Here is a 16,290-nt window from a genome sequence, read left to right as displayed (position 1 = left end):
GTCTCTCTTCACTACCATGCACTATCTCTCCTTCTCTATCCCCCCCTTTCTCTCCCATCCTCTTCTTCCTCCACCTTCTGACCTTACCTGAATCTGTCTTTTACCTTTCCTATTTTCTCCATCTCAATCCATCACCTTCCTCCAACCCCTTTATCGCCTCCTCCTCATGGCCCTCTCCTCTGTCCCTCTCTGTGGTAGGTGACAGCCACATCCCTCCAAAGTCTCTTTCTCATCCCCCTCTCCTTCTCTCTGTCTCTCTCTATATAGGAGTGGGTGACAGCCACTGACCTGCTGATCTCTCTGGACAGGCTCAACACTTTCGGAGACGAGTTCTTCAAGGACGCCAAGGTGCTGCGATCCTACTTCTACGCCATCTCTGATTTCTCTGTGGGAGCCAGGTAACACACACCCGACATCTGATTGGTCCTCAGAGGCCTTTGGCTGTCGTCGTGGATACTCCCTCCAAAAACTTCAAAGAGAGACAAAACTATCAGGCCTTTCCTTCACTCTCCTCTACTTCTTTCTCTACTTCTCAATCCACCGGGGATTGTGGTCACTGCTAGAACTCGACATTAGCCAAAAAACTCAACGGAAAGAGAAAGAGAGAGAGAGAGAGAGCAAGAAATAGCGAGAACGAGAAGGAGGGAGAGCATATTTGCTGTGTAGTTTTGATGTATCTTTGTTTTGTTTGCTCCTTTCTCAGGCTATAAAACAACAACCCAGCGTGGCCCATTTGGTAGATAATAAAACACATATGGCGAACGTCCGCTGCACATTTCCTCCCTCTCTGTATCCTGTTTACATGATAAACAGTCTCAACGCAAGCCCTGCATGGTCCTGGACAGAAGATACATAGAAACATAGAAACATAGCCACAAAATCTGCCTCTGTTCCTGTCACTTTCCTGTTTCTGTCCCTGCTCTGTCCCTGGTCCCTAGACCTGGGTTCAAATACTATTTGAAATCATTCCAAAACTGAAAACCCGGCCCCATGTCTGCTGGTCCCTGGGCTTATTCCTCACAGTAATGAGAAGGGACAACAGGAGGAAGGCAGAACAGACAGGATGTCCATCGGCACGGCAGGATAACACGGATGTTATTCAGTAATTGAGATGAAGCCTTCACCCACTGCTTCAACGGGATCTGACACCTGTCATAAGTGGTTATGATCACAGCGCGGCGTGACAATCTGACAAATGACCCAACAATGTCACCATGACACCTGAGGGAATGGCGAGGGGCAACCTGACCACTTGTTTGGTTAGTGTAGCATACTTAGCCTAGCTCATGTGATTGGCCGTAGCAGTGCCAGGGTACGTCAATGTGTTGGCTTTAATGGTCAACTAGTGGAATATAATAACTAAAAATAGTCAAAAGAAATGATCCAGAACTGATGGAGTACTGAGCTGCTATGTCATCTATATCTGTGCCATATTCATTATTGTGGTTGTCAAGTGTTCCTCAGCGTCTGCTAGTAGAGACATCTGATTTGGTGGTTGGGCGCACTTTTCACTTCCTGGCTCACAACTTCCTTGTCACAACAACAACAACAGAAACAGAAATAACTGATTCAAAGCCGTTAGCATAAAGAGTCTGGATCTGGGACAGCTGGTTAAATCTGACAGGGACAGGCGCGATGTTGAGCCCCCGCTCACAGAAAGACCCTCTACAGAACCAATGACAGAGGATGAGTTCCAAATGGAATCCTACTCCCTATTTCATGCATTACTTTTTACCAGGACCCATAGGGCTCTAGTCAAAAGTATTGCACTATATTATAGGGCATAGGGTTACCATTCGGGACGCAGGTAAGCACTCAACAGAACCAATGACGATAAGGAGAATCAGACACTATAAAGATAGGGCCTGAGATAACAGCTATTAGCAATACATTCCTGATCATTAAATTACCTTAGATAAATTGTGTCTTCTAGTCACAGGAAATTGTATTTTCTCGGACTGGTTGGAAAGGATATAGCATAAGAACACACACACACACACACACACACACACACACACACACACACACACACACACACACACACACACACACACACACACACACACACACACACACACAGTGACTGATATGTAGTTGTTTATGCTTAGGGACAGCTTGTGCAGACGAGAGTTGATCACACAGGGGAGTTGAACAGCGCAGAGCAGTAGTCACTGAAGGGGATAAAATCTCCACCTTATCCCAGGCAATGTATCTGCCACTGAGTGAAGGTAATGGGAAGTGACAAGTCCTCACAGTGCAAAAAACTTCTCATTTTACACCTATTCTCCACTACTCTGTCCTATTCTCTATTAATTTCCCTCAGTGTGTGTGTGCGGGCGGGCGAGCGAGCAAAAGTGCGTGCGTGTGTCCTCAGTGCATGCGCGTGCGTCCATACAAGTGTGCGTATATTAATGTGCCTGCGTGCCCACGCACCTCTCCATCTTTATCCCGCCAGGTGTAAGTGTAATGGCCATGGCAGTGAGTGTGTGTTGGACGAGCAGGGGGCTCTGGTGTGTGACTGCCAGCATCACACTGCCGGGGTGGACTGCCAGAAGTGCCGACCGTTCTACCAGGACAGGCCATGGGCCAGGGCCACCGGAGACTCTGCCAACCAGTGTATGAGTGAGTACAGGAGATGTGTTAAGTCACCCTTGGGGAGGGGGGGTTATAGTTAGTGAGTACTAATATTGCACTGTATACCGGAACTTCAATATTTCAATATTTTTTAATGGTTCTGTACTAGACGTTTTGGTACATTCAATACTGCAGTCAAATGTGTTTCACGTGATTGAGAGGGTCAAGTATGTCCATCTGCGCAGCCCCTTTTTACAGAGTGAAGAGCAACGTGTCTGCTCAACTGACTCCTTCATTGCGAGAGCTGTCTGGGTTGCATCGTCAGCTCCCAACTCATGTTGCACCGACGTTAACACACTTGAATAATGCAACACAGCATGTCAAAATGTTGAAACTGTTTATTAACGTATTAACAATATCCATACACCCTCATGGAAAAACCACATGAGTTCACATGTGACATTTCCACATGTTTAGATGATGTGGATTTTCACATGTGAAATCATGTGGAGCCATGTGTTTTTGGAACACTTCACATGTGATGATATTTCACATGAAGTTGCACGTGATCCACGTAACCATTCACAAACGTTCGCATTAGATTTCAAAAAATGCATTAGATTTGCAAAAATGCATTGTCAATGATACACACACAGTGATGTGAACATCCAGTGTTTCAAATGTACGTATTTTACACACATGACTACATTGTGTATGTTTATTTATACAGTAATTATTCAAAATGTCCATACATGGGATTTGAACTCACAACCACTTGATTTGCAGAATTACATGCTTCCTGCTACACCACCATATCTGTGTCAGTAGCTGATTTTACCTGTATTCCTACACTTTGGATCTCAGCTTTGTATTTGACCAAGGCCCGAAATATGCTAATGAGCCACACGAGTACATTTCCCCAACCTATCAAAGTGCAGTGATGATCCTTACATTCTATAGAAAATATGAGGCAGAAAAATGTCCCGTTATACCGAAAAGGTACCATGTGAGATGTACCTTTGACCTATTTGTGTCTAAGGTAACAACACGGTTCCCTAACCCATTTGTTTTGACATATATATACATACAAGCATGAACCTGGTGGCATTGCAGAAACAGTGAGGCACTCCCAACCAAGAGATTGCAAGTTCAAATCCTCAAAGAATGAATGTCAAGTGTCCTTAAGCACTGCTAGTTTTAAGTGGATGTTAAGTTCTTGCCAGTAAGTCTGTAGCCATATTTCATTATTAACACTCATTAAGCTGTTGGTGTAGCTACACTGCAGCATTACTTTTCTGATTGATAGCGACCAAGAGGCYATGAGTTCAAAATCCCATTTAAAGCCCAAGAGTTGTCACAGAACAAATTATCGATTTTTTATTTTTTTACACTAATTGGAATCAGAATACAGYAGCATGCTGCCATTTTATAGAAATAACACCTTGAAAAATGTGTATATATTGACTTATTTTTACTGCAACTTTTAGCAATGTGCAGAAATGTATTCTTGCCAATCTCCATTATGTCCCTGGTGGTGCAGCAGGAATTTAAGGTAGCTAGAGTTGTAGATTTACAGTTTTTTTACTGCAACTAGACAAAAACCTCCAGGGGACCATGACACAACGTTCTAGGGACGTCCCTAGAACAAACCGGGAACTAGACAAAACCTGCAGGTGACCATGACTGTTTTGTTTCGGGCCAAGGCAGCAGCTACTCTCCCTGGGGTTCAGTAACATTGCGGCAATTAAATATACAATTTTAAATATTACATGACATTACCTTTCCTAACACTTTACCCAATACACAATTTTAGCTTTAAAAAACGAAACAGATAAAGAAGAAAACATCACATCGACTCTCCTCTTTCTAAAGAGCTAATCTAATGAGGAAACATGGAAAAGGTACTTTAATTGCTTTTGTGGAATAGAGTTCCATGTAGCCATGGCTCTATGTAGTACTGTGCGACTCCCATAGTCTGTTTTTGACTTGGGGACTGTGAAGAGACCTTTGGTGGCATGTCTTGTGGGGTATGCATGGGTGTCTGAGCTGTGTGCTAGTACTTCAAACAGACACATCGGTGCATTCAGCATGTCAACACATCTTACAAAAACAAGTAGTGAAGAAGTCAAACTCTCCTCCACTTTGAGCCATGAGAGATTTACATGCATATTATTAATATTAGCTCTGTTTGTGATAAGATGCAAACCATAATGCAAAATATGCTGATTTCAAAGCTGATTTTCACCAAAAAAGTTATTAATTAACTTTGTCTCCAAAAACTCATTCACTTCTTCATCTCTCTCACCTCCCGTCTGGTTTCCACTAGCTTCCATAGCCACAAAGTCCAATTCCACAGCTACATTCTGCCTTTATGTACATATAGTGTCTACCTCAAAAACCTGGTACCCCTGCACATTGATCTGCACTGGTACTCCCTGGATATAGCTTCTTGTGTCACAATTTATTTTGTATTATTTAAACTCTGCGTTGTTGGGGAGGGCTCTTGGTCATGGCTCACACAATACTAGTATAGTGGGTTCGATTCCTGGGACCACCTGTAAGTAAAAATGTATGCACGCATGACTGTAAGTCGCTTTCGATAAAAGCAGCTACTAAATGGCATATATCATTGTGTTTACAAAGCATTCCTACTGAAATAATATTGAACTAATCAGATGTTAATGTAACATCTGTAAAAAGTTGTTGTAGCATAATTAAGATGAATTCCATGTGTACTGTCCATTCGTGCATGCATATCTAAGCGTGAATGCGTTTGTGCTTGTTTGTGTGTGTATGTGGGTGCGTGCGTGTTTGCTTACGTGTGAGTATCATCGAGGTTCAGGCTTATCGCGTTGTGCACTGAGCGGTGTGCTGCTGTGGAGGAATTCTAATTGGTTGGATGGATAAACCCGTAAAGGAAAGGCGCCTCGTGAATTGTTTTTATGCTAGATTCCATTAAGCAACAAGATTGTTTTAATTACACTCAGGCTGTGTTCCATATGCTACCCTAATTCCTATATAGTGCACTACTTTTGATAGAGTGCCATTTGGGATGCGGCCCAACAGTCTCTGTACATAACAGACTACGTTACTAAATAGACTGCTGAACGTACTGTAGGAGAAGTGAATATATTATTCAATAAATACAACTCCCTACAAAAAAAAGCACTGAATGTGAATATATAAGAGGAATAAAAAATCATAATTCCACCCTCTGTATCCAGTGAGATAGAAACTCCTTATGACGCAGCTTGCCGGGCCAAGCTCTCTCGCGCCTCTCTGCCGTCCGAGACATGTGTCTGCAACTAGCACCACATGGTCCGGCTTGTCGGAACACAAACACTGTAATTGAAAATGCCATCTTTTCTCAGCCAAGAGAGAGAGAGAGAGAGAGAGAGTGAGCAAAGTTCACACACACATGCAAGCACGCATCCATGCCACACACCACACACACACACACACACACACACACACACACACACACACACACACACACACACACACACACACACACACACACACCACACACACACACACACACACACACACACACACACACACACGTTTGTTACAACATCCTTCTGCTTCTTAAGAAGTTACTTAGCAGACCTAAGTGGCATGTTTAGCACACGAACCAGACGCTAGTTAGGAAGCGGTTTTAATCAGTGCACCTGAGCTACCTGCATTGAATACATGTGTAATGACTCAGGCAGACGCAATCTGTTTGCAGTCGTACGCGTTATCACTCATGTTCATCTTTAAGTCTTTTTAATTCTCATAGTATCCCGTCTGCTACATAAAGAGTAAACAAAAATATACACATGTAAACAAAGTGATCTTGAAAACGAGATGGTGCATCTCAAGAGATTTCATCCTGCAAAATGTCAAATAAAAATGCATAAATTGTTGACTGTAGGTTGTGTTATATCTTATATGTTCACATTTGAGTCATTAGCAGACTCTCTTATCCAGAGGGATTTACAAATCAGACTTTCATATCTTGCTGTACGCCCTCCTGTATGCACTTAGGCCCAAATCCTGTAACTTGAGAATGACACATGCTAAAGTGTGGATGTCCTTGATGATCCTGATATTCTAGTGAATATGCCTACTCTCTAACAATCAAATGTACTCTGACTGCAAATACAGTCTTTTCCTACACTGMGGAGCAAAATACAAATAGAATGGAGCCTCTCCTGTCTTCCGGCGTCAGGGAGGAATAATCATATGGTTATTGCAAACTCAACAGAGAGTTTGATGCGTAATAGAATGGGTAATTTCCTACAATCCCCCTCGGGTAGTCAGATAGGCAGACAGCAGAATACTGCGATGRAGAGGAAATGCATGCAGTGTACTCTAACAGAGCCCTGTGATAGGAGGTTATCGCCTGAGTAATTGTTTCTTGTACAAACATGTATTAAAGTTATCGCGGTGCCCCCTGACTATAGGATTGGCTGCTMATTTTGACCGTGTGAATTGAGATTAGTAACCAGCCTGTAAATTATGATACAATCCCACACACATGATCTCTCATAAACATAACCCCCACCCTTTCTCTCCCGCTTTTCCTCCCCCACCTCATTCTACCACTTTTCTCCTCCCCATCTCTCTCTTGCTCGTTGCTATTACCCTATCACTCTCTTCTGCCCCCACATCTCACTCTCTGTCTCTCTCTCTCCCTCTCGCTCTTTACCTTGCCTCATTTCCTCCCTCTCCCCTTTCCTTCTGCCCCCACATCTCACTCGCTGTCTCTCTCTCTCCCTCTCGCTCTTTACCTTGCCTCATTTCCTCCCTCTCCCCTTTCCTTCTCCCCCACTCTCTTCCCTCTCCCCTTTCCTTCTCCCTATTCCCCCACTCTTTTTAATCGCCCCGACCCTCTCTCTACCTCCCTCCTTTTTCTCTCCTCAGAGTGTAACTGCAGTGGGCGAGCGGATGCATGTGTGTTCGATGCGGAGCAGTACCGTAGCACAGGGAGTGGGGGGCGCTGTGTGGACTGTAGGGAGCACACTGACGGGCCGCACTGTGAACGCTGCAAAGAGAACCACTACCGACGGTCACCACAGGACCTCTGCCGCCCCTGCGACTGTAACACCATAGGTAAACCATCTATTTTAGACTGTTTCATATACATGAATTCACTCAATCAATGGTTCATTCATTGTCATTCGTTAATTCTCATTCAATCAGTTCACGGTAACCTGTTATTGATCTTTAAAGAGCAACTGTACCCCGCAATAACTACTGCTGTGAAACCGGCCTATGTGTCATCGATATGAGTCAGAAATGCTTAATTCTAGTGTAAAAATTGGCAACACTTTACATTAAGCTGCCTCTATTACTATGCAACTAAAACCGTAATAACTGTGTTAACAGCACAGTACTTACATAGGCTTTGCTATGTAACAGCATGGTAATAGGGCTGTTGCGGAGTCAGTTATTAAACAATATACACATTCACTTGCTGAAGGTTATTCCACATGTGTAACTACTGATGTTATTACACATTCTATTGTTCCACTATGTAACTAATGTTTTGTGATTACACATGTGTAAGTCACCTGTGAACTACCATGTTGATTACTACCCCTACCATTGAATCCACATGTAATACCAGGGTTGATAAATAGGCTAGGACCTGCTAACATCAATTGTAACAAGGCACATACTTTCAGTAATTCGTATTTCGTTTATTTCTATGTTAGAACAATGTGGTTACATAGGATATACTTGTAATTATTATGTACCTACCCAGGAGCAAGCAACTTAATGTATCTTTAAACCCAGTAGGGTATAACCTTTATAATTACTATGTAGTTACAATTTAACATCGTTTCTAGTTACAATGTAACAACCTTGGCCGACAATAGTCTGACCAGGAAAAATTAGGAGACAGGAAAACATTAAGTTTAACCCTTTTAGTTACATTTTACTTACAATGTAACAATATTGAAAAACCAACTCTGTCATTACAATGTTGCTACAAGGGATATACATGAATTTACAATGCACTTAATGTAAAGTGAAGTGACATTTTAATTACTTTGTAGTTAAAAGGTAACAACCTTTGCAGAAAATAGGCTAACCAGGAGAAATAAGGACACCGGATATTTTTTTATTCATATTTACACCATTCAAATTCAATTCCCCATTTTAGACTCAAAGCAATAACTATTTTAGTTAGTCATATGTACTAATGCAGGGTGGTGGTAAAGCTAGCTAGCTAGCATTTCCCCATTATTCACTAATGTACTTAGCTAGCTAGCCAGTGGCAGTTCAGATAAACCTATTTCTACACTATTTAAAACTATTTAAAATGCTATTTGGAGAACAGCAAAAATAAACAATAATGCAATGTTAGGTTTAAAGGTATGTGGAACASCATATATAATGTCAACTACTGCTCAACCTCATCATAGATTGACTGATTTACTTGTGGAGGGGCACATACAGTGCAACGTGAAATAGGTGCATAATATCAAGTCACAAGGCCAACTTGAAGTTTCGACATCCATAGGCAGCACATGAGTTTCACGTTTGGGGAAGGAATTTTTTCACAATAAAATTGCACCAYTCATCACATTTGCAGACGAATGTAAAATAGGCTACTATTCCTAATGTGATGAGATGATTGCATAGTCATAATTTAGGCTGATAATATAACTCAATCATTGTTTGCGAAACAGACTGTTGCCTGAGTACGTAGTGAAACAGAGGAGGCCTAATCAGAGACTTTTCTCGTCCTTTCTTTGCACGGGAAAATGTCTGCCTTTTAGAAATACATTTCATACAATTCTACTACACTTTATATGACTGGAGACATAAGCAACATCTTTTTAATACGACACAAATCAGTAGCCTCCTCTGCTGACACTGACAAACAGATCAATATAGACAACCTTGGCTTGGATGCAACCATCTAATCTAGGCCTACGAAAAGGGGAGACACAAATTGGAGGGGGAAATGATTGTCCCCCAAAAAACTTTCCAGTGGTACTGATCCAATGATAAAGACGATAAATATGCATGCACTTATCGGGGATATGGCCGATGCTCTCCGCTGGTGCCAATAAGATTCTGTTCACTCAATTGGGAGTTGAACATTTCTCAACACTCGCTTTAACATCTGCTAACTGTGTGTATGTGACCAATGGCATTTTATTTTATTTTATTTTGTTTGAACATTTTGATAACTAGAGACCATACCTGGGCAGAAAATAATAGTATTTTGTAGTTTCTTTGAAAATACCAACTTTTCAAATATTCGAGGTAATCAAATATAGAGAAACAACTAAAGGCAACTATTGGCAACTATTTCCTTTTAAAATTCAATTACATCTCAATTACATAATATTTGAAAGTATTTTGAATACCTCTCAGAATAAAAATATACAATTTGAAGGTATTTGAATATGTGCAAGTTATTTAAAACAAACCAAAGTATTTATTTGATGGCTACCAAATATTTGATCAACCAAAAACTAGAAAAGTTAGTTAAATTACTATGGATTTCTTTTCCCTGGTTGAAACAGACATGCTCAGGAAAGTGATAGCTCAACTTAAACCTTCTACCGGCCTTCTCGATCCTATCCCCACCACCTTCTTCAAACAGTTTTTAATTGCATATCTGAAGAAGTGCAAGCTATTGTTAATAACTCCCTGTTCACAGGAACTTTCCCCACTGCACTAAAAACTGCTATGGTGAAACCCCTTCTGAAAAAAAGTCATCTAGATTCTTCAGCTCATACTTTTTTGTCAATCTCCAACCTTACATTCTTGAGCAAAATTCTGGAGACATTGTTTTTCAAACCGCTAAATTATTTTTAAGTGCCAACTGAATTTTTCAAAAATTACAATCTGGTTGCCGTGCCCCCCGCAGCACAGAGGCAGCCTTAGTTAAGTGGTAAATTATCTTAGAGCCAACACAGATGCCAAACAGCTCTTTGTCCTTCTACTCTTGGATTTAAGTGCTGCATTTGACACTGTTAAACCATGATGTATTAAACAAGTTGTTTGAAGTAGTTGCTTTCTCAGGTCTGTATTCAATAGTTGTGGACACCTCCAACGTAACATTTTGGTCACCCAATGGTTTTTAACTTTCCACAAATGTAAAACTAGTTATCCCAGGTCTGCTAGAGACATTTTCTTTCTCTTCTCTTTTCAGCAATAGCCACTTGCTTTCTAAACTATGTCTTTACTATGATGGTATTTTAAATTATTGCGATATGCCTAGGTCTATTTAATTAACTGATTTTCAGGGACCGCAACTCAAAAATCAGCTACACTATACAGTGCATTCGTTAAAGTATTCAGACTTCTTCCGCTTTTCCACATTTTGTTACGTTACAGCCTTTTTCTACAATGGATTCAATTAATTGTATTCCTCATCAGTCTACACACAATACCCCATAATGACAAAGCAAAAACAGGTTTTTATACATTTTGGCAAATGTATTAAAAATAAAAAACAGAAATACCTTATTTACATAAGCATTTAGACCATTTGCTATGAGACTCAAAATTGAGCTCATGTGCATCTTGTTTCCTTTGATCATCCTTGAGATGTTTCTGCAACTTGATTGGAGTCCATGATTTGGAAAGGCACAAACCTGTCTACATCAAGTCTCACAGTTGACAGTGCATGTCAGAGCAAGAACCAAGCCATGAGGTAGTCAGGATCAACGGATCCTTGATGAAAACCTGCTCCAGAGCGCTCAGAACCTCAGACTGGGGCAAAGGTTCACCTTTCAACAGGAAAACAATCCTAAGCACACAGCCAAGACAATGCAGGAGTAGCTTCGGGACAAGTCTCTGAATGTACTCGAGTGGCCCAGCCAGAGCCCAGACTTGAACCCAATTGAACATCTCTGAAGAGACCTGAAAATAGCTATGCAGCGACGCTCCCCATCCAACCTGACAGAGCTTGAGAGGATCTGTAGAGAGGAAATACAGGTGTGCCAAGCTTGTAGCGTCATACCCAAGAAGACTCCAGGCTGYCGTCGCTGCCAAAGGTGCTTCAACAAASTAATGAGTAAAGGGTCTGAATACTTATGTAAATGTGATATTAAAGTTTTTTTTATGTGCAAAAATGTCTAAAAAACAGTTTTTGCTTTGTCATTATGGGGTATTTTTTGTAGATTGATGAGGGGAAAAAAACATTTAATCCATTTTAGAATAAGGCTGTAACGTAACAATGTGCAAAAAGTCAAGGGGTCTGAAAACTTTCCAGATGTACTGTATATACAAATGTATGTGGACCCACCTTCAAATGACTGGATTCGGCTATTTCAGCCACCCCCGTTGCTTACAGGTATATAAAATCAAGCACACCGTCAAGCAATCTCCATAAAGAAGCAGTAGAATGGCCTTACTGAAGAGCTCAGTGACTTTCAATGTGGCATCGTCGTAGGATGCCACCTTTCCAACAAGTCAGTTCGTCACATTTGTGCCCTGCTAAAGCTGCCCAGGTCAATTGTAAGTGGAACGTCTTGGAGCAACAACAGCTCAGCTGCGAATTGGAAGGCCACACAAACTAACCGAACAGGACCGCCGAGTGCTGAAGCACGTAGCACGTAAACATCGTCTTGCCTCAGTTGCAACACTCACTACCAAGTTCCAACCTGCCTCTGGAAGCAACGTCACCACAAGTACWGTTCGTCGGGAGCGTCATGAAATGGGTTTCCATGGCCGAGCAGCCGCACACAAGCCTAAGATCACCATGCGCAATGCCAGCCGTCGGCTGGAGTGGTGTAAAGCTTGTCGCCTTTGGACTCTGGAAACGTGTTCTCTGGAGTGATGAGTCACGCTTCACCATCTGGCAGTCCAAATGACTAATTTGGGCTTGTCGGATTCCAGGAGAATGCTACCTGCCCGAGTGCATAGTGTCAACTGTAAAGATTGGTGGAAGATGAATAATGATCTGGGGCTGTTTTTCATGGTTAGGGCTTGGCCCCTTAGGTCCGGTGAATGTTAATCTTCTTTCTTTTCCTTTGCACTTTTTACCCCTTTTTCGTGACTTCAAATTGGTGGTTACAGTCTTGTCCCATTTCTGCAACTCCGATACGGACTCGGGAGAGGCGAATGCCGTRAGCCATGTGTCCTCCAAAACACGACACTGCCAAGCCGCACTGCTTTTTGACACACTGCTCGCTTAACCCAGAAGCCAACCGCACCAATGTGTCGGAAGAAACACTGTACAACTGGCAATCAAAGTCAGCGTGCACGCGCCCAGCCCACCACAAGGAGTCGCTAGAGCGCGATGGGACAGGGACATCCCGGCCGGTCAAACCCTCCCCAAACCCGGACAATGCTGGCTGCGTCACAGCCTGGGATCGATCCCGACCTTAGACCGCTGCGCCAYTTGGGAGGCCCTACTGAAGGGTAATCTTAATGCTACAGCATACAATTACATTCTAGACGATTCTGTGCTTCAAACTTTGTGGCAACAGTTTGGAGAAGACCCTTTCCTGTTTCAACATGGCAATGCCCCCATAAACAAAGCGAGGTCCATACMGAAATGGTTTGTTGAGATCGGTGTGGAAGAACTTGACTGGCCTGCACAGAGACCTGACCTCAACCCCATCGAACACCTTTGGGATGTTTTGGAACGCTGACTGCAAGCCATCCTTAAACGTCCAACATCAGTGCCGACCTCACTAATGCTCTTGTGTTGAATGGAAGCAAGTCCCTGCAGCAATGTTCGAACATCTAGTGGAAAGCCTTCCAAGAAGAGTGGAGGCTATTTGCCGTGCACGCTTCGCAAATACACAATCCACAGCTAATTTTTTTTAAAAGCTAATGATCCACTGTGGCCAAATTATGCTCTCTGCTGTAGTATTTTGAATTATATTATTTATTTCTGTATAGGCATGAGTAATTATATAGATAATTTTGGCAAATGTATTTACATTTAGACTGAACAATAATATAAACGCAACATGCAACAATTTCAAAGATTTTCCCGAGTTAAATACCTTAGGCCCTAGTCTATGAATTGCACATGAATACAGATATGCATCTGTTGGTCTCAGATACCTTTAGAAAAAGATAGGGGTTTGTATCAGAAAACCAGTCAGTATCTGGTTTGACCACCATTTGCCTTATGAAGTGTGACACATCTCCTTCACATAGGTTTGATCCAGCTGTTGATTGTGGCCTGTGGAATGTTGTCCCACTCCTCTTCAATGGCTGGATATTGGCGGGAACTGGAACACGCTTTTGTACATGTCCATCCAGAGCATCCCAAACATGCTCAATGGGGAACGTGTCTAGTGAGAATGCAGGGCATTGGAGAACTGGAACATTTTCAGCTTCCAGGAATTGTGTACAGATCCTTGAGACATGGGGCCGTGCGTTATCATGCTGAAACATGAGGAGATGGTGGCTGCTGAATGGCACGACAATGGGCCTCAGGATCTCATGGTATCTATGTGCATTCAAATTGCCATCGATAAAATGCAGTGGTGTTCATTGTCCGTAGCTTATGCCTGCCCATACCATAACCCCACTGCCACCACGGGGCACTCTGTTCACAACGGTGACATCAGCAAACCACTCGCCCAAACGCTGTCTGCCATCTGCCTGGTACAGTTGAAACCGGGATTCATCCGTGAAGAGCACACTTCTCCAGCGTGCCAGTGGCAATCGAAGGTGAGCATTTGTTGGTTACGACACTGAACTGCAGTTAGGTCAAGACCCTGGTGAGGATGACGAGCATGCAGATGAGGTTCCCTGAGACAGTTTGTGCAAAAATTATTTTATTGTGCAAATCCACAGTCTCATACGATACCACAGGTGAAGATGCCGGATGTGGAGGTCCTGGACTGGCTTGGTTACACGTGGTCTGCAGTTGTGAAGACGCACTGCCAAATACTCTAAAACGACATTGGAGACAGCTTATGATAAAGAAACGAGCATTCAATTCTCTGACAACAGGTCTGGTGGACATTCCTGCAGTCAGCATGCCAATTGCACACTCCCTCAAAACTTGAGAGCTCTGTGGCATTATGTTGGGTGACAAAACTGCACATTTAGACTGGCTTTTTATTGTCCCCAGCACAAGGTACACCTGTGTAATGATCATGCTGTTTAGTCAGCTTCTTGATATGCCACACCTGTCAGGTGGATGGATTATCTTGGCAAAGGATAAATGCTCAGGGATGTAAACACATTTMTGCACAACATTTTTGAGAAATTAGCTTTCTGTGTGTGGAACTTTTCTGGGATCTTTTATTTCAGCTCATGAAACATGCGACCAACACTTTACATGTTGTGTTTATATTTTTGTTAATGGTAGTTATTGTCGGTCGACTTTGCTGAGACCATATGGTTTCTTATGTCTGTCTACTTGTTTTTTCCGTAGGCCTACTGTCCGTATAATCATTCCGTTGCTGACGATGTCTGTCATTATGTATTGATTCATGCCAATGCTTCTTGATATTATCATTTATTCTGGCCCAGGCATGTTTACAGAGAAAAGTCAAACTGAAAATGTTTCTCCTGTCTCCTGGTTAGACTATTGTAAACAAAGGTTGTTACATTGTAACTACAAAGTCATTCAAATGTCACTTCACTTTACAAGTTACTTGCTCCTGGGTAAGTACATTGTAAGTACAGGTATATCTTTTGTAACAACATTGTAATTACAGAGTTGGTTGTTAAAGATTGTTATATTGTAAGTACAATGTAACTATAAGGGTTACACCTAATGTTCTCCTGTCTATCATTTATCCTTGATAGCCTATTGTCTGCAAAGGTTGTTACATTGTAACTACATAGCAATTATTAAAGTTATACTCTACTGGCTTTCAATTAAGTTGCTTGCTCCTGGGTAGGTACATGATCGTTACAAGTATATACTATGTAACTATGTTGTTCTTAAATTACACTTGATTCTTTATAGCCTTTGAGCCAGGTCATAGCATAATGACYGATACGTAATGATAGAAGATGCCTTGTTACACGTGTTGTTTCCCAGGTCTTAGCCTTTTCATCAACCCTGGTATTACTTGTGGATTCGGCACCTTTTAGTTACATGTAACAAGGTCAGATTTTGGTTATTGACATGTTAATTCACAGGTGACTTTCAAATGTGTAAATACAAAACATTAGTTATATTGTGGAACAAGAAAATGTGCAATAACATCAGTAGTTACACATGTGGAATAATCTTCAGCAAGTGAATGTGGAATAATACATTCCTTGTTTGAATTGAGCAATAACTGATTCTGCAACAACCCTATTAGCATGTAATTACATAGTAAAACGTATGTAACTACTATGTTGTTAACACAGTTATTACTGCGTTAGTTACATGGTAATAGGGGCAACATAATGTAAAGTGTTACCCCAAAATATATTACGAAGTGTAAATAGGATAATTTTGGTCAGAAAGTCCAAAACTGAGATTTGCGAGATTTAGGAATCTAGGTTAAGTAAGGTTAAGTTTTCCTTGGGTTGGGTTTATTTCAATCCTCCCCACATGCCCACAGCTGGCAGCACCCAAGTAATCCAACAAGTGGGTGTGGAAAATTTGCTTTGACTTCGGATACCCCGGTGGTGCTAGTTTGGGACCATCCGTAAATTACACAATGTACATGGGACAATATTTTTTAATTACAATAGCTCCAAATTTCAATGACTTAAAAACCTCAAACCTCCTTTAAATTACAAAAATTCAGGGACAAATATTGAAAGCATTTAATGACGTCATGACTCAAC

General features: G+C 41.8%; 1 protein-coding gene across 1 annotated transcript in view; it reads left to right on the top strand.

Moving 5' to 3' along the window:
- LOC111963856 (laminin, gamma 3) overlaps positions 1–16,290 on the top strand; it is a 233,650-nt gene that overhangs the window by 78,941 nt on the left and 138,419 nt on the right. The window contains exons 3-5 of the mRNA XM_023987408.2: positions 268–398; positions 2,456–2,622; positions 7,483–7,671. Of these exons, the coding sequence (XP_023843176.1) occupies positions 268–398; positions 2,456–2,622; positions 7,483–7,671 (487 nt within the window). The remainder of the gene's footprint in view (positions 1–267; positions 399–2,455; positions 2,623–7,482; positions 7,672–16,290) is intronic.

The sequence above is a fragment of the Salvelinus sp. IW2-2015 genome, linkage group LG5 (assembly GCF_002910315.2).
Source record: "Salvelinus sp. IW2-2015 linkage group LG5, ASM291031v2, whole genome shotgun sequence".
In the NCBI taxonomy this organism is placed as follows: domain Eukaryota; kingdom Metazoa; phylum Chordata; class Actinopteri; order Salmoniformes; family Salmonidae; genus Salvelinus; species Salvelinus sp. IW2-2015.
This window is presented reverse-complemented; position numbering and strand designations above follow the sequence as displayed.